This window comes from Pyrus communis, chromosome 14, assembly GCF_963583255.1.
Source record: "Pyrus communis chromosome 14, drPyrComm1.1, whole genome shotgun sequence".
NCBI lineage: Eukaryota > Viridiplantae > Streptophyta > Magnoliopsida > Rosales > Rosaceae > Pyrus > Pyrus communis.
In genome coordinates this window covers 16,635,290-16,661,230 of record NC_084816.1, presented here as the reverse complement: position 1 = coordinate 16,661,230, position 25,941 = coordinate 16,635,290, and the positions used below count along the sequence as shown (strand labels likewise).

Below are 25,941 nucleotides of genomic sequence, written 5' to 3'. Positions count from 1 at the left end.
AAGGTTTAATCATTTAATATTGGGTATAGTTGACAAGACGATATTCTAAAATAGTTCAATTTGTCGTAAGAATGATTGGAATTTAAGTGCAACAATGTCCAAGCCAATTGGTTTAAGAACACACAGAAAATAATTTGTGTACACTCATTTTCTTCTTAAGCACAGTTTTTATTATTTTATAGCCTTTTAATTAAATAAATTAAAGAATAATCACTAAATATAAATAAATTGAAAAGTGCATAATGAGGAAAAAGCAGCGACCAATTGTTGGGGACAAATTTTAATTTCGTATTTTACATAGCATGTCTTTCGAATCATAACGCTGGTAAATTGCACAGTAATACCTAGAGGAGGCAAACATGCTTCTGTGATTTTTTCTGATCCTCAAATGTGTGGACTACTAGAGCAAAGTCATCAACTGATATTTTTTTTAAATAAAAAATAAAAAATTTACCCATCATCTGCCGCTGTTATTCAAAAGAGAGAAGGCTTGGAATGTTTGGTCTGGTGGCAGTGTGGCATTGGTGGAGATTGAATTGGATCTGAGGAGTGCGGAGCTACTCCAAAGTCACGCACGACAGTGGTTTACGTGTAAAGGCTTTATTGGAAAATCAATTTATATGTCACAGACACTTCATCTTCTATTCGAAAAACTTTTAAATTTAGACTAAAATCGACATATATTGTTGATATTTTAAACATATTTGTTAAATATTAGAGAAATTTATATATTTCGTTCAAATCAATACTTAACAATCCCTAAAATTTCATTATAAATTTTCATTGTTTCTATCGAAAGCAACTGATACCGATATCAATATTTAGTATATCCGCAAATATTTCCACAAATTTACATATCAATATTTTCTCCGATATTAATATTTTAATGATCACGAGTACACAACTATATTGACGTTTTTTGCCAATAAATAAGAATCATGAAATGAAAAAAAAAAAAAAAAACATTAATATGCCATTGACGTAGTACGTCACTTTAGTCTTCCACTTGTGTCATACAAGATTTTTTCTTCTAGTGAACTTAATGCCATTTCATTGTTTTTAGTTTTGTTTTTTTATCTGGTGTGAGCATAATTTGAACTTTTATTTTGCAGTTACAGATAAGCCCTAAAGTGTACCATGCATAGATTCCTGAATAGTTCCATACACATAAACACCGACAACAGGTTTTTATTGTATTAATCTATTAGTGAGTAGTGATAATGTAGTACCATAGAGTTTCAATTCCAAGTTACAATATATTCATGTATTAAGATTTCGAGTTTTTGAAACTCGGAAGTTGTATTAAAGACAACGACTTCACTCTTTTCTATGGTGCTACTTCACTCTAGTCTAAACTCTTGAGTACGAGTATCATTTGTTAGAATTAGTTGTTCACGTGTTATGACAATTTTTTTTTAAAAACAATTAGGAGTAAATGCAAAATTATTTAAGGTCACTTGCCATTTTTTCTTAGTTCGTTCCTTGTCGTGCATCGGCCTCTTTGAGGTATTTTGTCGGACATCTTGCTTCCATGATAGCCACGTTTGAGAAGAATACCAATGAAGATTAAACATTTCATGTGTAATAATAATGGGGTTTGGGCAATCAGATACACTCACTCAAGTTTGGAACCACCACTGTAAACGTGTTTGTTGTGTAATAACCGTTGATGTAAAGTAAAACTTACATGTTCTGGAATGTCAAAGAATTATTCTTACAACAGTCATCACGTGAACGTTTGTCAAATTACTTAATTGTAAATAAGTTTCTCTAGTTAACACGGATCTCTTTGGTAACTTTCACATCCATCAATAGTTCGTGAAAATTCCACACCAAGCAATGGTATAGCATAGGATGACCGAAAGGAGAAAAAGGAATGGTTGACAGAACAAGTTTCATACTAATCAATGACATACTTTAATTTCATACCAGAAAACAAAAATATGTGCTCACATTTTTCTCTTTCTATAGAGACTTTTTTTTTTTTTTTTTTCAACTTTTTTGCTTTACTTTATTCAAAATCAAAAAACAAACAAGCGTGTGCAATAAGGAAAAATAAAATAAAATAAGTGCCTAAAAATCATTTTCCTTATGAAACTCTATATTCTATCAAGTGTAATGTTGGGACAGGTGAAACATTTTTAAGTGGGCATTAGATGCCTATGATGTGATGGTATCTAATTGTGGATCCATCCCTTGAATTATCTCCCCATCTGGCTGAACTGCAAGATTTCAAGAAAGAGTAGTGATATTCATACATTTTTTTTTTATTTCTTACACATTTTTATTAGTTTTTTTTAATTCATTTGATTCGACAATTAAAAATTAATAAAATAAGAAAAATATAAATAAATGGGCAGATAATATTTTTTTTCAAAAAATTGAATGATCATTCAAAAGGGTGTAGGGATTACATGGTGGTGGCCCCACAATCATTTCAGTGTTTGACATTAGAAGCATTGCTTTTGCTGGGCTCAGGTCTAATCCATAGACTCACAATCCAAATCTGGATTGCTTTCTTTCTGGGCCATGATCAATAAATGACTTGAAAGGTCAGATCACAGAAAGGCTACTGCCTGGCACAACTCAAAGAACCCTAAAAATGGAGGACGGACTTACATTCCCGATACACCACCACCGTGATATTCTAAACGAATAACGAGATATCATATGTTTATTTGTTTGAGATTCCACATTGGCATACGATTAAGTCTCTCTCTAATAGTGTACACAAAAGAAGCGTTCTACTAAAGTAAAACAGAAGATAAATATGTCTACATGCTAACTAGGAATGAGCAAATACTTATTGGTTATGGGTAATGACGGTTATCCGCCTATTTAAATTTCACGGTTACAGTTATGGGTAACCGTTTAAAAAATTAAATGATTATGGGTATAATCTTTACCTGTAAAATTTAAATGGACGGTTATGGATATTAACTGTGATTATAACGGTTACCCGTTTATTTTAATAGATATATAAAATTAAAAAACAAAAAAAACCTAATCTGTAACCTTTTCGTTCTCTCCGCCAGAGGCCAGGACTAGTGACACACCCTGACCCGGAATACCCACTAGGATTCCGAATCGAGTTGTGCTGGCCGACACCCGGAAGGTGACGAAGCCAAAAAGTGTGATGATGATAAAAAAAAAATGAATTAATTTGAAACTAAGAGTGTCTAAATACCAGAGTGCGCTGTGAGCGGGAATGAACCAATTACACACATGATACAGAGCATAAGTAAAGTACAATAAGGTAAGGTAATGATTATACCATCATAAGAAGACACCTGAACTGAAAAGTGCCAAGAATCCTCGTCAATACGGATACTCTGCTGTTAGAACCTGAAGGGGTGCAAAAATAGAAAATGTGAGTGAGTGAAACAAAACTTTTCAAACCAATTTCAATTCCAAAGGCAGTAACCCCTCGTCGTAATACATGTATAATTTCCTAGAAAATAACAGGCGTGACTATAACTTTAAAGTTTAACCAAAGTAACAGTCTCACAGTTATGCCGTGTCAAATATCTCAACAAGAATAAGTAACCCAGGTGAAATAAATCAATATGAAATGGTATGTCAGTTGGATCCACCTATTGTGCCCTGTACGGCTGAACCAATAGCTCATCAACATGCTAGCCGGAGTCACCTCACGTGACCTGTACAACTTATCCATATCTCATCAATCAATGCTAGCACATAAGTCGGGAGTCACCTATGGTGACCTATACGACTTATCCATATTTCATCAATCAATGTTAGCATATAAGTCGGCAATCAATGCTAGCATATAAGTCGGGAGTCACCTATAGTGACATGTACGACTTATCCATATCTCATCAATCAATACTAGCATATAAGTCAAGAGTCACCTATAGTGACTTGTACGACTTATTCACATCTCATCACATATCCAAGTAATATGTTAGTCGAATCCACCTCTTGTGGCCTATACGGCTAAACCCATATCTCATCACATATCCTTGTACATGAGTCGGAACTACCTATAGTGGTCTGTACGACAGGACTGGGTGTAAATAAGTACGCTTAAGTGCTACAATCATGTGAAGACTATGCGAATAATCGCGGGTCACCTACGAGTCGGAACCACCTATAGTGGTCTGTACAACATGACTGTGCACCTACCTTGGATCCAAGGTAAAAGTAAGGTGCAGGAGGTGAACATCACGTGAAGGATTGTGCCCTGGCCATGGACGGGAGCACTAACACCGGGGTGCAGGGTTATGAGCTATAACTACGTCTATTGTAACATATACAACTCATGGGCCACCTGTACGATTATGTCGAAGTTGCCTATTATTGCAACATGTATGACAAGGTCGGAGTTGCCTAAAACTTACATGTAGTCATGCCATAACTCCATCATTTCAACTAAAACTCACATGAACTTACATGTGCATCCTGCGTTCACCTTTACACTTCAAAGCGTTCACTTTTAATTATGTGCAAGTAATATACATATGGATATACCAGAATATAAATATGAAATTCAACCATATCATAATATTTCCAAATATATAAACATATATACATATGGCATAATATGCGTAAGCTGTAACACCCCACTCCCAAACTATTTACCTTCCAAAATAATTATCGGTGATAAGCCCAACTAAACACTAGTTAAATTAACCATCATTCCTAACTATTTTCCACTTCAATATTATGATTCTTCACACATTAATTTATAACCAACATTTAACCACCAATAAATAAGGTTAAATCTCACATTTTCCATCAATCTCCTTCACATTGCTCAATTCCCCAAACAAGGCTATTGTCTCAATTATTTAGTCTTATTTATTATATGGCTGCATCTAACGTCTCGTTAGACTGCCTATGTACCATAAACAGAGATCAAGCCATTCGTAGTTCACAGTATCAATAATAACATAAGCAATCACTAGATGCATATTTTAAAACATAAAGCATATATACTTGTATAGAAAACCAAAAACCCACTCACTTGGAGTCCTCGCTAAAATTCATAAATCCTTAGCACGAAGGTTGAGGCATCACGAACAATCGGCGCCTGTGGCCAAGTCCAATTTGGCCTAGAAAGGCTCCAATTTTGCTAAAACCGTACGAACCTTAGAATTGGGTGTGATTCGATTTGACCTCCAAACTTGCTTCGTCGCCTCCACCACTGCTTGGGATTTGTTCCTGGGTTCTAGGGGAGTGTTTTGGTAGTGGTAATTGAAGGAAAACGTTTCACAAATGGGTGGATTTCGAGTAAGTTTCCCGCGACACCCATGGGTGTTCTTCGTGAAATTTCTACCATTTCATGCAAATTTTGGTTAGAATTGAATGTTGGGATATGGTGATAAGGTTTGATGGTGGTGAATGGGTGAAAATCACCTGAAAAACAGGTGAGAATCGCCCGAAACCAACCCGAGTCAAAACCGGGTTTTTGGGTGTTCGAAGGCCTCAGGAAGAAAAATGGGAGGAAGGCTGAGAGCTTCCCTCTCTCCTCCTAATTGGTTGCTTCTAATCTCCAAATTTTCTGATTGGTTCCCCTTCCCACAAAGTGGGAGTTAACACTTATAATCTAAAATATAATTAACTAGTTTCAAACGTCCGTAACTATACCGTTATAATTCGAACTCGCAAACCGTTTTCGCCTACGCGTTCGTAAAGACAAGTACTACAAGGACATACTAAAAGAATAAGTCCCACGTGTCTCTAATCGATGGTCAACTAAGGTCAACACCCTCGCCTCTAAGGGCATTTTCGTAAAATCATGCTTTTAAAATTTATAAAATTGTAAAATTAAGGACGGGTTGTCACAACTAGGGAAGACTGAAGACTGAATATTCTGGTTGAAAATATTGTGTAGACTAAAGTCTAATTTTTAGAGATTTTTTTTTTATTCAGTGATTTTTTTTGTTGCAAAAACTGAATAATCATTAATTTTGATTTTCAATTAAAATTAGGGAAGTCGTGGAAGAAGAGGTCTGAATTCATATTTTTAGATGTTCTAACTATTTCTAACTAATGGGTTTCTTCTCTTTCTCCTGAATTCATACTATCAAGAGTCCTCATAGTATTGTCCTGTGTTTTTACATGTTTTGTATACACTTATGTAGTCGTGGAAGTTAGTCCTTTATATCTTAAAAAAGTTTAAATTCATGTTCTGCTTGTAAAACAAGGTTGATATTTGTAAAACTAGTTTGAATTCACGATGGATAAAAATGTTCTGATTGATATTTTAGAATTAAGCATCACATATATCTATATTTTTACATTTTTACAACTCTGAAATCTGAATTCATGTTCTGGGTGCTGCAGATTGCTATAGAAGTATATCTTAGCCAAGCGAAAAAAAGGTACTAATATGAGACTTCAATCTTGGTTCACAACTTATATATGATGATAAGTAACTAATTATATGTGATTGAAGAAGTACCTAGGTATTTCTGGACTAGGAAATTGGTCCACAATATATCATGTTGGCATGCATTCAGACTTAGTAACATTCCTTGGAATCTTTCAGGAAAGCTGAAGATTATAAATTTCTGTTTCTCTTAACGTTGCACTGAGGATTGCTGAAAATTTTGGATGTAGACTATACTTTATGACATGATTGGATGTAGATTATAGTTCTGAGTCATTCCGACTCCGAATGATATATCAAGGGTTCTTGTAATCTTTTCTCAAAGTTTTGATGGAGATTAGTAATTTCATTGTAAATTCTCATGTTGTTTTTTGTGATTTTTGTTTCATTGCAACTAGTTCCAATATGGAGACTCAAAGCGAGAGCTAAGATAGTGAACCAATTAATCTTGATCAAGATTTGGACCAAGCTGAATCAAGCTTTGATGATAACACTGGTAAGAAGAGGAAAAAAACCTCGGTTGTCTGGCAGCATTTCAAGGAAAAGATGTTTCGTGGGGGGTTGAAAGTTGTCTGTAACCATTGTCGAACTAGTCTAGCATCCGGGCTCCACTATTGGTACTTCATCTTTACGTTCACATGTTAATACATGTCCTGTTTTGACGACAAAGAAAAAGAGTCCAGGTATAGCTGGTGATGGGTCTGTTAAACATGGTGCACATAGGTACCGTTTGGTACGTGGAACGGGACGGAACAGAATGGGACAAGGCGTTCCGTCCCACGTTTCGTGCGCCTAAAACGGGTGGAACGAGCTGTTCCACGGGATGAGTTTTGGGTGAATTTTCGTTCCACCTCATCCCCTTGGAACGACTCGTTCCACATCCGTGGAACACAAAATTATAACCTCTTCGTCTCCTTCTTCTTCCTCCTTGTTTCCATCCGAGGGCATCTTTGCTCCTGCTCCGTTCCGTTCCGTCCTGTCCCGTCCTGTCTCGTCCCGCCCCGTTCCGTTCCGTTTCGTCCCGTCTGCATACCAAACGATACCATAGTTTTGGTGAAGATAATGCTAGGAAAGAGGTAGCTTATATGATTATCTTACATGAGTATCCTTTATCTATAGTGGACCATTTGGGTTTTAAGAGGTTTTGCAATTCGTTGCAACCCTTATTCAAGGTTCTTTCTAGAAGTACTATTAAGAGGGATATTATAAACGGTTATGGGTAAATAACCGCGGTTACCCACCCGCCATAACCATTGTCCATCCCTAATGCTAACACACAAATGATGTACACATTCCTAATATGATCATTATACACTGCCTCAGTACATCAAACCTTCTGTGCTCTCACTAGCCCTCACCACACTGCACCCTCATCGCATATATTATGCACAACCTTCAAATCTGTCGTAATACAAAACAGATTGAACCACATCTGGCGAAATTCTTGAAGGAACTAAGCAGTCGCATTTGTCAATCTAACGAAGGACCAAAATTTGTTTGTACGCTATATCTCCATTTGAGTAAAGATTTTAGGAGTCATGAACCGTGATTTTCTTCCAAAATTCTTTTTGTCAGCGACTGTCATCGTACAATTTGATTACACAAACTGTATTAGCCCAGTAAATGAGACTGACATTGGGGTAGGACGATACTGAACAATGATCTCTAAAATACATAGAAGCAGTCCAAGCGTTTTAACCAAGTCTTTATAGGAAGAGATATATGGGAGTGTTTGTGATATGGCCTAGTTAAGAAATTTATACCACAGCAAGAACAAGTAATCATACATATCACGAACTTACAAAGCGACCAGCATAGTGCCAGAGTTACTTCTCGATTTGAGGTTGTTGCGCGAGCATTATATCTGATGTTGACAACGTTCCTGACTGATCAACATCAAGATCTTCAAACTCCTCCATTACAAGTCTAACATCTTCCTGGCTAATCTTCCCCATCTCCTTGAGCTTGTATATGACAAATTCAGCAGCCCTATGTAAAAGCAAGGAGGAAGAGTGCCGAAATTTGTTAGTTAACCATCAGCAGATAAGAATTCAGAAATAATAAGCTCATACTACAGAAGCAATTGTGAAGAAAAGTTTAACATACCCAACAACGCCATCGTCATCCAGATCAGCTGCCTCTAAATCTACATTGGTTATCCTACGAGTGAGAATCAACTTTACTAAAGCCCGTTGTCTGCTCTGGGCATTTAGCTCGGCAACGTAGAGGAAAAACTGAGCTAAACAAATGGTACCTGTCAATATCCAGAATACTGCAAAAGCACGCCCTGCTTGAGTTGAAAAGCTCTTATCTCCATAACCCATGGTTGTGATGGTACAACAAACGCAATAGAATGAATCCACAAGGCTCAATTTCTCAACAGTAGCTAGGAAGATTGTGCCACCAATTATGAGTAGCAAAAGAAGGATAAAGACCACAATACATTTGTACCTCAGACTGTTTGTCTCGATATCTTTAAGAATTTCAATATGCCCAACTTTTTTACTCGTATGTAGGGCTTTAACGAGCAATAATTCCTGCTTCTCTACCAAATAGTCAGCTGCTTTGCTCAAGATCATCCCGACGAGAGCCATTCCTGAGAAGACGAAAGCACAAGCCAGTAGTTTTGAAAGAACGCTGTTTGGCACAAGGTCTCCATATCCGACAGTGGTCATTGTCACAATACAGAAATAAACAGCATCAACAACTCCATTTGTCTTCTCTCCCTTGAGCTGGTTCCTGACTAGGTAGAAACATACAGTTCCTAAGCCTAAGTAGACAGTCAAGAATGCAGCTACAATGCGAAAACTCGGGTGTATATTTCCAAAAAAGGACTGATCGGTACGTGGACCTGAGGGTAAGCCTGTCTCTAAGGCTACATAATCTGAAACAGGAGCACTTCTACAACGACGAATTCTCCTACCCTTTGGAGCATTGTTTTTATTTGTTCGAGACAAAGGATCCATTAGCCCTGAAAGCAAGGATCCACTCTCATTCGATCCCATGAGGATGCTTCAGCAAACTAGATGACCTGCATAGGCATAAGCAGCTAGACACTTCAGCCAATTTGTTACAGATGTACGTCGATTCAACAACATTTTTTCAAGCTTCTAAGTTTCAATCTTCAATCAATTAGCTTACACAATTATTTACCAAAGATTGGAATCATCAAGTGCCAGTAAACTTCATTTCTCATCTTCATAAAAGTTCTATAGATACCCAAATATAGATTCATCAAGATATCGAGATAATCTTTTCCAAACTCCATGGAAAGATCAAATCAAGAAATTTTGACACAGTAACTTGATTGATTTCAATAACTAAATTTTAAATAACTACCAAGAAAAAGAAAAACGAAACCGATTAACCCAAATTCACCTTTAATTTTCTTTGATTATATTATTCAAATTAGATTTGAATGCACAATGAAGGATCAAGCTTTCAAACGGAGTGTACTACTCCACTGATGTAAAGTTATAAACAAACATACAAACAAACAAATTCAGACATTAAAGTGCAGTGAAATGAAAATAACCTTAATCAAAGCTAAGGATTGGTTCCAATTAACTGAAATAACTAACTTTACAGAAAGATCTCGCTCCAGATTCAGAACATGGAAATAAAACAACCAACTTAATGGAAAACTCACCAGTCACCAACATAATATGTCAGTTGCGTGAGTTCGGAGTTCTTGGAAAAGTCCGGAATATCTCAGTCGGTGGACTCCCATTAATAATTTTGTCATTGGCCGCGTAATCTTTCAAACAGCATAATTCTGGTTTGGTCGAAGTAGATGGACCGTTGGATGCAAGATCCAAAAGTCCAAAGTAAAAAAATCTTCCTATGTTTGATGACGTTATTTTTTATTATTATTTTTGTTTTGTTCAGATTGAGTAATGAATGACCTCCTCGCAAGGACTTACATGGAACAATATACGGCACGCACTGTTCGGCTCTAATAATATCATGTTATGTAGAAAACATTTCCAAATAACATGATATTATTAAATGATATTATTGAAGTAAGACGTCATGTGACTGTAAATTTATTTCATTCAAGTTGTCTTGCCACACAAAAAACAAGGGACTCTTCTTTCGTTGAGAGGAAACAAACTTCTTTCCAACTTTCTCATTATACTTTTTCTAACTTTCTAAGACTTGTTTAGCATTCTTAGACCATCTCCAACTCATAAGATAAATCTTAAAATATAAGCTTTAAAACTCCCCCAAACCATCTCCAACCATTAGGCTAAAATAAGCAACATGGAGAAAATGTATATTTGGGTTAGATTCCCCTAGGATTTAAGTTTGACTTGAATTGTTCTGGACCAACCAAATTATATTTCAAACATTTTTTTTGTTTTTTACTTATAATGTAACTGTTGTGATCAAATGAGATCAAATCTAATGGTAAAAAAAAAAAAAAAAAAAAAGATTTGACTGTCCAAAATTAAATTTAACATCTAAAATAATTTAAGAAAACTATTTAAATCAAATTTTACTTAAAAATTTATAAATACCTATGTATTTGTATGATTTTTAATTACTTATCGGGATTTAAATATTTTTAGATTAAAATGTGCATAAAAATAAATTAGTATAATCCACATAAATTTTATTTTTAAAAAAATTACCGGAAAAAATAAGGCTGAAATCATTATTTAATAATCTCGGGTTAAAATTTTAAACTATAAGAGTTGGAAGAGAAAAATAATTTTTGAGTCATGGGAAACAAAAACAAGATGCGAGCAGAGAAACCAGTGAACGAAAAACTGAACCAAATCGAGTGCCATAAAAATTAAAAAAAACTAAGTTGACCAATACTTGTCAAACCCAAACCAAAAATGGGACTGTACAAATCGCAACTGATTTGGTTCTTGGTTTTATATTTTAGTAAGGCTTTTTAGCCAAAATGATTCATCAGGTTTCCATAACTTCTCACTTTGATCCCTGATATTTGAAATCAATAAAAGTAGTCACTTAATTATCTATCATCAATCATTTTGATCTTTCAATGAAAAATTATGTTAAATAAGAATCAAAATGATAAAAATACCCTCATTTTAATAAGCAATATGCCAAAATGATTTGACAAAAATTGAGGGTATCTTTGTCATTTTATCTTGATTTAATGGAGATTTTTCACAGAATGACTAAAAAGATTGATGGTGTACAAACTAAGGGACCAATTATATCGATTTCAAATTTTATAGATCAAATTAAAGAGTTATACAAATCTCATAGATTATTTTAGTTAAAAAAACCTTTTAGTAATTAGGCTTACATTTCGTAAGCCTAGCCTAACTCTTTAACCCCAGCCGTTCACTGGCCCATCTAAAATCCAACACATTGTTTTAATTTCCTAAAGGCTAACAACCCAATACTAAATTTAGTAAGCAACTATTCACAATGTTAAAAGTGGCACTACATACAACGAGTCCGTTAGAAAGTAAGTTTTGTGAATTTTACGTTAAAATAGCCAAACAGCCTTGTTTAGCGAGGTTGTTAGAGATGTTTTTCCTAATAAGGGCAGATCTCTTCCATCAAAGCTATCAAGTTCACTTATCTGAGCCCTTGAAATTTTATTCAACAACTGCGAACATTGGGCTCCTTAATAAGTTATAATAATTTTACCCGTTAGAACAAATTTTAAAAGTCCAAATAAATAGACTTGGTGAATTTTGTGAAAGAAATCCGGAGAGGATCTCTTCCCCCCTAATAACTCATCTCTCTGACACTATGCCATCTATCTTCATTATTTCTACAACTCTCTCTCTCTCTCTCTCTCTCTCTCCCCTTAGTCCTCCATTTCTTTTCGAAGATTGTACCACATCTCTCTTCCTCGTCCATCTCTTCACGAGATCCGACTCAACAAATCTCGCTTCCTCTTCCATCCCTTCCCGCATATTCGACTCGCCTAGCTTGACGAGCGGTCCACGCTGGGATAATGCCAACTCCAAGATCAGATTCTCTTCCCAAAGTTGCAACGCCAACATCCGCCAATACCAACCTCACCATCATATCTAGGGCTTGGTGGTTAATTGCATATTGTTATATGTAAATTTAAGTAAAAGATTTTTGGTACAAAACCGAACCAAAACCGAGTTTCTTTAGTTTATTTGATTTTCTCTTGTATGTATCCGATTTGGCGCATAGTTTAAGGGCGAACAGGCCCAAATCGAACCATGTCCACACCTAACAAAAACTTACTAATTTGAGGTCATGTTCCGATAACTCTGTATATGATTATCAAGTTCCAAGAAGCAACAAAAACTAAGTTCACCATAGCTTCAAATAGAATAGTAGTGAGGCAATCTGACGATGTTATCTCTATATAGCTATAATAATTGGGATTATATATTTAGGTAGTTAATACTTAATAGAGGTATAGCTAAAAGTATTTTTTTTTTGATTTGGACATCCTTAATGAAAATTACAGGATACAAAGAACAACTATTGGAGCTGACACGTCAATTTCTAAAATGTAACAGTGGAAAAATAAAGACACCCAATCTTAAAATTTAGTGTATTTATTTGCGGTGTTCTCTTTAATGCTTCTAAACATGATTGAGAAGTTATAGACATAATGGCTTCACCAAGAGTTTGTTCATGTTTACGAAATATTACATACCCACAAGCTCAAACGGGTTGTATCAACTCTAAAAATAAAAAATGGTCCCAATTATAGATAAATATTTTCCTTTATCTACTACTTTTATTTGTAACATTGCACATCAGCCCGACCTTTGGTCTCATATTTCGGGATTGATTCAAGGGCGAGAGCCTCTCTTCACGGGAAAATCCATGTGAATAAGGAATGAGATCACAATTATTATGTGGAAGCGAGTTTCTTTAATACGGGACCTAAAAAAATTATAACATACTATAATGCAGAGTTTTATTTTATACATAACTAGTTCAAGCTGGGACCGAAAAATTTTAGAACTATAAGGAGGTTATTCCTATATAGAGTATTACCATAGAGAGCTTTTATTTGTATTAAAAATATTTTTATTCAATCTCTGATATATTGAATAATATTTAACATTGTGTGATTGTGTATATCATTGATATATTTGGTTTAGTTTCTTATGTAATATAGTGATCATTTCCTATTAGGTTTTGTATTACTTGGATAGTAAGTTTCTCTCTTCTCATTGTTTACTATAAATAAAGCAGTGGCATGGGCGAAATACATCTACAATTTCCCTAAGCTCTATTCTTTCAATCCCTCTTGCCACACCTCCCTTTCTCCCTTTAAATTGGCCACAAAACAATATCAAGCACGTTTCTGATCATAACATGTTTATTTTACACACGTTATCTGTAGAGTAGTACACTCACTTAAAAAGTAAATTATTTACACTTAGGTATTACAACTGAATATGATAGTTAAGTAGTAAAAAAAAAAAAAAAAAAAAAAAAAATAAAGGTAAATACTCATTATTTATTACTATTGAATCAGGACACTATCTAAAAAACATCATACAATTTCAACAAGATTTACACACGATCACATTTCTAATCTAATTAAAGACTGCAACTAGTAGAAGTAACTTCCGAAATTATAATCCCTTGAATTTATGTATCGTATTCATATCGTATGAACAAAATCATTAAATTCTTTACCGTCATTGACACGTCCCCTTTGATTGATTTTGATCCTGTATCTTTTCCCCAGTTATCTCAACCAAGCCTTTCATCAATTCCTAAAGCCCTAATCGACCCCGTTAGCCGTTAGGGTTTGGTATGCTTTATTTTTGTCAAAAATTTCAACCTACAACGTTTTACATAAATTATTTTTGTCAAAATAAAGAGTAAAGTGAATAGTACCCTGATTGACTTTTTAGTGTAAAAATATGATTTTTCGTTAAAGTGAACAATACCGAAAGTTTTTTGTTAAAATTCCCTAACTTATGGGTAAGATAATTTCATGCAGTTGGATCTGTGCAAATGGCCGGTTGGCTTGTTAGACATATGGAATGTGGGAGTCGAGAAGGAGGTAATAGTTTCACCGAATTAGTTATGGGTTTACTTCCTAATGGGGGGCCTTCGGAATAGGGCCATGTACGGTGATACCTTTTGCATACCCTCAGGGCCGACTCTACTTCCTATGCATTCGGTTCAGTGGATACACTCTGTTCTAATTTGGGTCTTAATTCATGTTAAGTAAAAATCAATGCAGAAGCAGATCTATTTGTATAAGTACCCAATAATTTAACCAGTAGATTTCATAATCTATACTTAGTAAACTATTTAACAAGTAGATTTCTTAGGCAGTGTATAATACGATCATTATACAGTAACTCAGTACATCAAACCTTCAGTGCTCTCACTAGCTCTCACCACACTGCATCCTCGTCGCGTATGCACAGCCTCCAAATCTATCGTAACACAAACAGATTGAACCACATCAGGCGAAATTCTTGAATTCAGGAACTAAGCAGTCCCGTTTGTCAATCTAACGAAGGACCAAAATTTGTTTGTACGCTATATCTCCATTTAAGTAAAGATTTTAGGAGTCATGAACCGTGATTTTCTTCCAAAATTCTTTTTGTCAGTGACTGTCGTCGTACAGTTTAATTACACAAACTGTATTAGCCCAGTAAACCACGGTTGATGGGTTAAAAAGAACATAAATTTTGACGGATGAGACTGACATCGAGGTAGGACGATACTGACCAATGATCTCTAAAATACATAGAAGCAATCCAAGCGTTTTAACCAAGTCTTTATAGGAAGTGATATATGGGAGTGTTTGTGATATGGCCTAGTTAAGAAATTCATACCACAGCAAGAGCAAGTAATCATACATATCACGAACTTACAAAGCCACCAGCATAGTGGCAGAGTTACTTCTCGGTTTGAGGTTGTTGCGCAAGCATTATATCTGATGTCGACAATGTTCCTGACTGATCAACATCAAGATCTTCAAACTCCTCCATTACAAGTCTAACATCTTCCTGGCTAATCTTCCCCATCTCTTTGAGCTTGTATATGACAAATTCAGCAGCCCTATGTAAGGGAAGGAGGAAGAGTGTCGAAATTTGTTAGTTAACCATCAGCAGATAAGAATTCAGAAATAATAAGCTCATACTACAGAAGCAATTGTGAAGAAAAGTTTAACATACCCAACAACGCCATCGCCATCCAGGTCAGCTGCCTCTAAATCTACATTGGTCATCCTACGAGTGAGAATCAACTTTACTAACGCCCGTTGTCTGCTCTGGGCGTTTAGCTCGGCAACGTAGAGGAAAAACTGAGCTAAACAAATGGTACCTGTCAATATCCAGAATACTGCAAAAACACGCCCTGCTTGAGTCGAAAAGCTCTTATCTCCATAACCCAGGGTTGTGATTGTACAACAAACGCAATAGAATGCATCCACAAGGCTCAATTTCTCAACAGTAGCTAGGAAGGCTGTGCCACCAAGTATGAGTAGCAAAAGAAGGATAAAGACCACAATACATTTGTACCTCAGATTGTTAGTCTCGATATCTTTAAGAATTTCAATAGGCCCAGCTTTTTGATTCATATGTAAGGCTTTAACGAGCAATAACTCCTGCTTCTCTATCAAATAGTCAGCTGCTTTGCTCAAGGTCATCCCGACGAGAGCCATTCCTGAGAAGACGAAAGCACAAGCCAGTAGTTTTGAACTAACAGTGTTTGGCACAAGGTCTCCATATCCGACAGTGGTCATTGTAACAACACAGAAATAAACAGCATCAAGAACTCCATTTATCTTCTTTCCCTTGAGCTGGTGGCCAACGAGGTAGAAACATACAGTTCCTAAGCCTAAGTAGACAGTCAAGAATGCAGCTACCATACGAAAACTCGGGTGTATATTTCTGAAAAAGGATTTGGTACTTGGACCTGAGGCAAAGCCTGTCTCGAAGCCTACATAATCTGAAAGAGGAGCACTTTTACAAAGGCGAATTCTTCTACCCTTTGGAGCATTGTTTATATTTTTCTGAGACAAGGGATCTTTTGGTTCTGAAACCAAGGATCCACTCTCATTCGAGCCCATTACGATGCTTCAGCAAACTAGACGACCTGCATAAGCATAAGCAGCTAGACACTTGAGCCAATTTGTTACACATGTACCTCGATATAAGTTTCGATCTTCAATCAATTAGCTTACACAACTGTTTACCAACACAGTTAAGGTTGGAATCATCAGTTGCCAGTAAACTTCATTCCTCATCTTCATAAAAGTTGTATAAAATAAATACCGAAATGCGGATTCATCAAGATAACGAAAACTCCATGGAAGATCAAACCAAGAAACAAACAAACAACCAAGCAAACAAGAAAAAGAAAAGAAAAATGGAACCCATAAAACAAAATTCACCATTAGTTTCCTTTGATTATATATTGTTCATATCAGATTTGAATGCACAATCAAGGACCAAGCTTTTTAAGTGAGTGTACTACTCTACTGATATAAACAAACAAACATACATACAAATTCAGACAATGCAGTGCAGTAATGAAAATAACCCTAATCAAAGCTAAGGATTGCTTCCAGATGAACTGAAATAACTAGCTTAACAGAAAGATCTCTCTCTCTCTCTCTCTCTCTCGTATGGAATCAGAACTTGGAAATAAAACAACCAACCAACTTAACAGAAAACTCACCAGTCACCAGAATTGCATGTCGGGATTTTGCTTTCCTGACTAACTCAGTTGAATGAGTTCAGAGTTCTTGGAAAAATTTGGAATATCTCAGTCGCTGCCTCCCATTAATAAGTTTATCATTGGCCGCGCAATCTGTTATTCTTTTCTTTAATTTCTTTTTATTATTCTTTTTCTTTTGTTTGTTCTCTGCGCGGTCTCTTTTTGGCAAGGAGGAGGTTCATCATATATGCGTTCTCACATACCATAAATTTTTCATTGTAACTGAAATATCAGTAGTATATTATATGTTTTTATATAAGTAATGAAATATTTTATTTTTTAAATTATTAATTTTTTAACATACATATTCATTATATAAATAATGACATGTAATGTACTATAACGTGTTTCGGTCACGTTCAAAAGTCTTTCTTCACAGACAGCATAATTTAATTCTGATCTGGTCGGAGTTTGGTCGAAGTAGATGGATCGTTGGATCATGCAAGATCCAAAAGTCCAAAGTCAAAATTCCTTGCTGTGTTTGATCCGTGTGCCACGTGTACGATGCTGCGACACAAATGTGTGGTGTGGCACATAATTTTTGTCTGGTTTTCCTTCTCCTTTATATTCGATTTCACCACCATTGCGTAATCGGAAAATAAAAGCACAAAGTTTGAGCAATTACTGCCACTGTCGGCAAGGCAGTTTAGCACCATGTAGGTAATTTGATTCTTTTTTGTTGACTTGTAATTAATTTTTTTCCATGTTTATTCGGATAATAATTAGGTACTCATTACACAATTTCAGATTTTGTTCAATAATAACGTAACATATGTTTTATTGTTTTTAATATTGTAACATTTTATGTCGATACGGGCTTGTTAGGTTGCAATAATTAACATTTTATGTCGATAAGTCCTTGGACGCTAAGATTGAAACACAGTTGTAATTTTTTGAACACTAAATTATAATAAAAAATGTTTTTCTTACTATCTATTTATGCTACCATCTGTATATTTCTCCAATAGAGATGAGATCTACACGGATCATACCTCAATTAAAAAAATGGTATAAGTGAGAGTATAAATAGATGGTAAATGTAGCATTACTGCCAGACTTTAGAGTTCTGATAGAGAGCAGATTTGGCATTGGAAGGTAGGAGAGTTTTGAACAAAACTTTATTCAGAAAATTATTTCGATTTGTTATGATATGAAACTTGTTTTAATCAAGGCATCGGTGTTGGTACTCGGTAAAGAAGAGGCTGTCCTTCAAAGAGGGGAGGAGACGATGAGGAAAGGAACCTTGTCTTCGATCTGGCCAAGACCAAGTGCCGACGCGATACAGGTGAGAGGCAACTTGTAGGTACTTGTGACTCGTGTATAATGATCGGTTATGTATGTCCCCCCCTCTATATTCTACTTGGATCCAAAGTCCATGTCCATAATGGAATTAAATCGCACCAAACAGCGGATTAGACTCGTATCCATTTTAATTGATTATAACCTATAGGCTGTGAGGTAATGGTCCTAACTCCTGATCAAATGATGACTTTACATGCCCTAATAGAACCATCTCTGAATCGTGATCAAACAATCAAAATTGATTTAAACATATAGGAACTGGTAACATTTACCAGTCCCAGATAATTGAGGGTCTTTTAGAAGACTTCTTTCACATGATGCACAAAAGATGGGAGTTGCTGACACTCAAACTGTCTAGATTTGATACGTAGGTCATGAAGGCCGGCCTAAATTCGCAACTCAACAGAACTCCGAAGAGCGTTGTAACTACAATAGCCATTTTTCAGATTCTATTGTATCTCAAACACCTGAATTCATACCACTCCAGGTTCCAGCATCCCAGTTTGGTGGTGAATTGTTGAATATTTGAATATGATCACTGCTAGAATTGCAAGACAATTAATTATGTAAAAGAGACGACATTGGAATTGAAAAGATAAAATCAGCGAATGCCAATACGCGGTAGGAAGAAAAAAACCGAAAGAGACTTCATAAGTGTTCATATCTTTCAGCCCACATATTTAGCTCAAAATTTGATCAGTAGTCAGTACACTGTTTCCCAAAGTAATAGAATTTGAGTGTTTCTTTGAACTCATAACTATCAACTATCTTCGACGTTTTGGGATTAAGTTCATGAACAAACTCCTCAAGTGCAGCATCATCTGAGAACAAGTAGGAAATAGTGTAAGTAAAAATGATGGTGAGGTTGTTCAAACTAGTCTGCTTGTGATGATTGTTCTACAAAGACCCAAACGCATGCTAAACCTTTATCTCTTATCATCTTGAAGACCAATGTATTATCTTATGTAATTTGAAACGGAGTACAAGTCTCTTACATATTATTGTACAGACTACACACACCACAGTTGATGAATCGATGGAAAATTAGCAAAAGGGAACATCCCAGATCCTACACCAGTAAGAATTTCAGTGGGTCAGATATGTTTACTAACTAGTTCCTAGGCATTTAGTGTACTGTCTGTTTGAATTTGAGCCATTTGTGCAGATGATTGTGGAGAATTCTGATGCAAGGAGTTGCATTTCTGTCTTTCAAGAGAATATGTTAGCTTTCAATTCCCTTGTAGCTTAGGTTTTCTTGACTGGTATTGCTATAACGGAAAATGATTGTTTCGTTTTCATCTATGCCCTTGAAACAAGTTAAGAATTCCGTCAAACAAGAGAGGGAAAAGACCCAGGTTGGATCGGTGCAAATGGCCAGTTGGTTGGTGGACATGTGGAATGTTCGAGTTTGAGTCTTAATTCATGTTATTGTGAAGGAGGTTTCAAGGAGTCAAATCCCTTCCATGACCAAGATGAAGTTAGTAGCCATTTATCTTGTGCTTTGATTTTCTTGGCTTGTATTGCTACCATGGAATACAATTGTTTCTCTTTCGCTTATGCTTTTGATACATGTTCAGGTGGCTTTGTAGGTGAGAACAATGTCGACATCGTCTTCGTTTAGATGCTTGTCATTTGAGGAACACAAGGCCAGATTGGATACCAGTGAGAATTTCAGTGCACCAAATAGGTTTACTTCCTAGGCACTCGGTGTATATACTCTGTTCTAATTTCAGCCCCATGCAGGTGACTGTGGAGAAGGCTGCAGGGAGTGACTTGCCTGACATTGACATGAAGAAGTTAGTTGCGAAATCTCTTTTGCTTTAATTATCTCAGCTTTTATTGCTACCATGGAATAATGTTGTTCTCTTTTCGGTTTTCAGCTTTTTGTTTTGATATTGTGGGAAGTCCTTTAGGGAGAAAAAAGAAGACAAATGTTCTTATGTAAAAGAAAAAAATACATTTATGGAAACTCCAACGCTGTTATGCTTTTATGTTATAGTGTGCATTTTAAATTATAGATGCAATTTAGCGCATACGAAGAGGATGTAGCATAGTTTAACGTTGGAACTTCTATCAAAACCGTTGGGGGAAAAACGTATGAGTACATTCTAGGAGTGGTTATGAATGGTTGTGATTTTCAGGGTTTGCTTGAATTAGTTACCCGCTCAACAAAGGCTTCCTATAAATTAATATTCATGGACCATGTCAGTATATGAGATTTGCATACAGAAAGGAAAACAGACTTACTATTGCAAAGGCAAACTCCATTTTGATTTTGGTTCATAGCTTATCTCAGACGAAGGAGTTCTCGCATAGTTACATTGGCTACCCTGTTTCTTAGATTGCAGATACTTGGTTCTTGCTGGTATGCCTCTTGGAGAATTCGTTCTTTTTGTTTGACAACGGATTATGCTCAGCCTAAAAAAGCATGGATTTCTCATTGTGAAGAACGCTAAACCTCCCACAGATGAGCTGCGACTAATTTTGGTTTTAGGCATAATAATCTCTTCCTATCAAAGCAACGGCTGTAATAGTTCTTCAAATTTTAACAGGTGCCTTGATGCCTGCAATCAACAACAGCAACAACAACAAAGCCTTTTCCCACTAAGTGGGAAAATAAGGACGCAGATGGATTCTTCACATCAGTACAGTGAGAAAGAGAATGTATGTGGATTATTTGAAGAGCAAGAATGCTTGTAATTAAACCGTGGGAGCTTTGAGCCCGATTTTCTGACCTGTTTAGTCATTACAGTTTGTCCAGATTTAGACAAATAGGAAAGTAGTTAGACTTAAATTGTAATTGTGCTCCTAACTTGTAGGAGGAATCTTTGCTACTTAAGGAATGTATTTGTATATATATACACTTTCACGTATCAATGAGAAAACAGTTCAGCCATATATTATTTTTCTACATGGTATACAGAGCAGGTTTAAAACCTAACCCTAGCTCTATTTTTTTTCGGTAAACATCTCTGCCGTTCTTTATGGTTGCCTCTTCTTCCTCCGATGGCCCATTTTACATTCATTATTCAGACCACCCAAACCTTGTTCTTGTCTTCAAAAAATTAAATGGTGATAATTACACCTCCAGGGCTCGTGGCATGCAGATTTCCTTGAGTGCCAAGAACAAGCTTGGTTTCATCACTGGCGATGTTCAGGAACCTTCTTCCTCCGACGATCCTGATGCTCACGCAGCTTGGCGTCGTTGCAATGACATGATTCTTTCTTGGCTTCTTCATTCCTTGGAACCTGATCTTCAAGAATCCGTTCTCTTTACCACCACTGCTCAGGATGTGCGGGACGACCTTTACGAACGGTTCTCGCAGAGCAACGCGCCTCGCATCTTCCAACTCAACCGTGAGCTTGCTACAATTTCTCAAGGATCATCTTCTGTCTCTGCTTATTTTACTCTCCTCAAAGTTATTTGGGATGAGTTTGCCTCTTATAGTGACGGCTACACGTGCTTTTGTGGCACCAAGTCTGAACGGCAACATCTTATGTAGTTCCTCATGGGTCTTCATGACTCTTTCTTTACTGTTCGTGACCAAATCTTTTTGATGAATCCTTTACCTACTATTCGTCAAGCTTGTTCTTCTGTTTCTCAGGCCGAGAAACAACGATCCTTGGGCTCTGTCCGTCCCATCGACTCTCCCGCTGCCATGGCTGTCCGCAGTTCTTCCCGCACCTCTTCAGACAGACCTCCGCTTCATTGTACTTACTGCGACTACGATTTCCATACTCGTGAGACCTGCTATAAGCTGCATGGCTATCCTGTTAGCCATCCTCTTCATGGGTAACCCTGTCGCCCACCATAGCCCCCGGCTCTCCTTAGGCAGCAACTCCAGCACCTTTACACCGCGCTCTTCACCATCTGCCCATCAGGTGCACATCTCTCCCAACCTTCACGACCTGCAGTTAGCCATGCCCAATCTGTCCGCTAATCAATACACTCGTCTCCTTGCTGCCCTTGACAATTCCGCAGCCCCATCGTCTTCTCCTCAAGTTCATGCCGTCTCTAGTGCTGACTTCGCCAAAGGTTTATTGCCTGTTGGCCCATGTCATGGTCCCTAGATCCTTGAAAGTGGCGCTACAGACCATATTACTTCCTCACCTTCCAATTTGGTTCACACTTCTGCTTCACTTTTGCCGCCCGTCTCCTTGCCTAGTGGTGCAACAACTTCCATCACTTTAACTGGCACTCTTCACTTAAATTCCTCGATTGATTTGAAAGATTTTTTATGTGTTCCTACTTTTAAAGTGGACTTTTTATCCATTAGTAAGCTTACAGATAGTTTATCTTGTTTCGTAACCTTTTTCCCATCTTGGTGTATTTTGCAGGACTTGGTTTTGAAAGCGATGTGGCGACCTTTACTACCTTGTGGCCCTTGCCTCTCTCCCCACCCGCCAACCTCTATGCAACGTCATCACCATACCCTCCTCCCTATGGCATATGCGCCTTGGCCATCCCTCTTCTGCTCGTTTACAAGTTTTAGCCTCTAGTTTTCTCCCATGTTCTTTGGATTCTAGTCATGTTTGTGATGTTTGTCCTTTGGCAAAACAAACTCGTCAATCTTTTGGTTTAAGTTCAATTTCATCGACTTTTCCTTTTTCCTTAATTCATTGTGATATTTGGGGTCCAATTCGTCAGCCTTCTCTTACTAGCGCTCATTATTTTTTGACTATTGTGGATGATTTTTCTCATTTTACCTGGGTCTTCATGATGAAGCATAAATCTGATACTCAACAAATTCTTAAACATTTTTTTGCCTATGTTCGCACCCAATTTAACACCACCATTAAAAGCATACGTACCGACAATGGTGGGGAATTTTATTCTCTTTGCCATTTTTTCTTTGACCATGGGGTTGTTTTTCAAACTTCTTGCGTTTACACGCCCCAGCAAAATGGCGTTATTGAACGCAAACACAGGCATCTCCTTGAAACTGCTTGAGCCATTCGGTTTCAATCACACCTTCCCCTCAAGTTTTGGGTCGAGTGTATCCTCACTGCCGCCTATACCATCAATTGTTTTCCTACCCGCCTTCTCAATAACAAAACACCTTTTGCAGTCCTCCACAATAAAACTCCACTCTATGATCACTTCCGTGTTTTCGGTTGTTTAGGCTATGCCACATCCATTCTTCCGCCCACCAAGTTCTCTCCTAGAGCTCATCGTTGTATCTTCATTGGCTACCCTGCTGGTCAAAAAGCTTATAAACTCTATGACCTTGCCACACATCGCACCTTCACTAGTCGGGATGTCATCTTCCATGAGGATTTTTTTCCTTTTGCTTCCCCTCCCACTACACCTGTCACGGACCCCCCATCCCAACACATCTCCCTACCTATTCCTCCCTTAATGGATGTCCTTTTTCCCACCTCCCTGGACCTTACACCACCGCCCCCTCCCTCATTACCTTTTATTTCCTAGTCTCTTGACCCAATTCCTAGCACTGCACCGTATAATCCCCTTCCCCCACCCACGGCCTCACCAGCTTCTCCATCCATGCCCTACTTACCACCCGTGCCTTCTCCTGCACCCTCTCCATCTCTCCGTGTGTCTTCCCGCTCCCATGCACCCCCACCTTATTTAAAGGACTACATTTGCTCGTAGGTGATTCTGCCCCCACACCCGTCCTCGTTTTTGCCACCAAGTTCTGTCAAAGGTACGCGGCATCCCTTCTGTAATTATGTTTCTTACCATCGTTTATCTCTACATCATCTTTCATATATTTGCTCTGTGAGTCGGGGTGTCAAACCTTCTTCTTTTGTAGAGGCTGCCAGTGATCCTAACTGGCGTCGTGCTATAAGCGAGGAACTGGATGCCCTACATGCCAACCGCACTTGGACCATGAGTACCCTGCCTTCAGGCAAAGTTCCCATTGATTGTAAATGGGTGTACAAACTGAAGCATAATTCTGATGGTTCTATTGAGCATTACAAAGCCCGTTTGGTTGCCAAAGGTTTCACACAGGGCGAAGGTATCGATTATCATGACACCTTTTCTCCAACTACTAAAATGATCACTGTGCGCTGTCTTTTTGCCCTTGCTGCTAGTCAAGCTTGATCTCTTCATCAACTCGACGTCAATAATGCTTCCTTGCATGGTGATTTAGATGAGGAAATCTATATGTGTCTTCGGCAACAGGGGGAGAATCTTGTGTGTCGCCTCCACAAATCTCTTTATGGTCTCAAGCAGGCTTCTCGTCAATGGTTTGCCAAGTTCACTAGCGCCATTCTTTCTGCTGGGTTTCAACAATCCAAAGCTGACTATTCATTGTTTACGAAAAAGTCAGGTACTTCTTTTACAGCCTTGCTCATTTATGTGGATAATATTGTGATAACAGGTAATGATGTAGGTGCAATTGATTCTCTGAAACTTTTTCTCCACAATCACTTTCGGATGAAGGATCTTGGTGATTTAAAGTACTTTCTGGGTATCGAGGTTTCTCGGTCCAAACGTGGCATTTATATTTCTCAGCGTAAATATGCATTAGAGATTCTCAAAGATTATGGCTTCTTGGGAGCACGACCCATTGCCTTTCCTATGGACGATACAAAACTATCTGACAAAGGGGAACTTCTTAAGGATCCTGAAAAGTATCGATGTCTAGTAGGACGGTTAATTTATCTCACAATAACTCAGCCAGATATCACCTACCCTGTACATGTTCTGAGTCGGTTTATGCATGAGCCACGTACTTCTCATATGGATGCTACACTTCGAGTTGTTCGTTATTTGAAGTCTACTCCGGGTCAAGGCTTATTATTCCGTTCTGATAATCAAATCAAGTTGACTGCTTTTTGTGATTCTAATTGGGCGGGTTGTCTTATTACTCGTCAGTCGACTACTGGCTACTATGTTTTCTTGGGAAATTCTTTGATTTCATGGTGGACAAAGCGATAGAAAACTGTGTCACTTTCTTTTGCTGAAGCGGAATATAAAGCTATGTCGGGTGCTTGTTGTGAGATAATTTGGCTGCGCTTTCTATTTAAGGATTTGAACATTCAAGCAGCATTGAATACAGCATTGAATATTGCTTCCAACCTTGTTTTTCATGAGCGTACTCGCCACATTGGGATGAATTGTCATTTTATACGTGATAAGATTGTTGATAGCACTATAACTATCAAGTATGTTGGTACGACACATCAGTTGGCAGACCTATTTACGAAGCCTCTTGGGAAGGAGAAATTTTCAACCATGTTACGCAAGTTGGGCGTTCTTGACATTTACTCTCCAACTTGAGGGGGAGTGTTAGACAAATAGGAAAGTAGTTAGACTTAAATTGTAATTGTACTCCTAACTTGTAGGAGGAATCCTTGCTACTCAAGGAATGTATTTGTCTATATATACACTTTCACGTATCAATGAGAAAACAATTCAGCCATATATTATTTTTCTACAGGTTAGTTATTATAGTTTGTCCGGATCCTTGACATCAACAGCCTTATATTATGGCGCTGTAAGTATTTAGTTTTGCGACATGGTAGGGGACTTTGAAGCGAGCAATGCATGGAGTCGGAAACATTGTGTTGATTTGCTTGGTCGAGGCGAATTTGGTTATGTCTCAGTTTTATGTTATTACTTGATTGAAGGAAGATGA

General features: G+C 37.3%; 2 protein-coding genes across 6 annotated transcripts; both read right to left on the bottom strand.

Annotated features, from left to right (window-relative positions):
* Positions 1 to 8,039: 8,039 nt before the first annotated feature.
* Positions 8,040 to 10,135, bottom strand: LOC137715279 (two-pore potassium channel 1-like). 3 transcript variants are annotated; one of them, XM_068454548.1, is made up of 4 exons: positions 10,005 to 10,135; positions 8,610 to 9,386; positions 8,462 to 8,501; positions 8,040 to 8,344 (listed from the first exon to the last, which is right to left on the bottom strand). In XM_068454548.1, exons 2-4 carry the CDS (start codon positions 9,358 to 9,360, stop codon positions 8,182 to 8,184), a joined length of 954 nt encoding a protein of 317 aa, XP_068310649.1. In that variant the 5' UTR covers positions 9,361 to 9,386; positions 10,005 to 10,135; the 3' UTR covers positions 8,040 to 8,181. The 3 variants fall into 3 exon arrangements, with proteins under 3 accessions (XP_068310649.1, XP_068310647.1, XP_068310648.1); XM_068454546.1 differs by having other exon boundaries at positions 8,462 to 9,386; XM_068454547.1 differs by having other exon boundaries at positions 8,462 to 9,386; positions 9,891 to 10,022.
* A 4,232-nt stretch (positions 10,136 to 14,367) lies between these two features.
* LOC137715278 (two-pore potassium channel 1-like) lies at positions 14,368 to 17,163 on the bottom strand. 3 transcript variants are annotated; one of them, XM_068454544.1, is made up of 4 exons: positions 16,994 to 17,163; positions 15,487 to 16,408; positions 15,169 to 15,370; positions 14,368 to 14,739 (listed from the first exon to the last, which is right to left on the bottom strand). In XM_068454544.1, the coding sequence occupies exons 2-3, from the start codon at positions 16,380 to 16,382 to the stop codon at positions 15,208 to 15,210; spliced, it is 1,059 nt and encodes a 352-aa protein (XP_068310645.1). In that variant the 5' UTR covers positions 16,383 to 16,408; positions 16,994 to 17,163; the 3' UTR covers positions 14,368 to 14,739; positions 15,169 to 15,207. The 3 variants fall into 3 exon arrangements, with proteins under 3 accessions (XP_068310645.1, XP_068310646.1, XP_068310644.1); XM_068454545.1 differs by lacking the exon at positions 14,368 to 14,739 and having other exon boundaries at positions 14,878 to 15,370; positions 15,487 to 15,526; positions 15,635 to 16,408; XM_068454543.1 differs by lacking the exon at positions 14,368 to 14,739 and having other exon boundaries at positions 14,878 to 15,370.
* Between the last annotated feature and the right edge of the window lie 8,778 nt (positions 17,164 to 25,941).

Bases quoted from the DNA above. Each gene is read 5' to 3' on its own strand.
- LOC137715279 (XM_068454546.1), bottom strand. From the start codon at position 9,360: ATGGGATCGAATGAGAGTGGATCCTTGCTTTCAGGGCTAATGGATCCT. The intron at 8,345-8,461 runs GTATGTTAAACT...GCTTTTACATAG, and splicing joins GATGACGATGGCGTTGTTGG to GGCTGCTGAATTTGTCATAT.
- LOC137715278 (XM_068454544.1), bottom strand. From the start codon at position 16,382: ATGGGCTCGAATGAGAGTGGATCCTTGGTTTCAGAACCAAAAGATCCC. The intron at 15,371-15,486 runs GTATGTTAAACT...TCCCTTACATAG, and splicing joins GATGGCGATGGCGTTGTTGG to GGCTGCTGAATTTGTCATAT.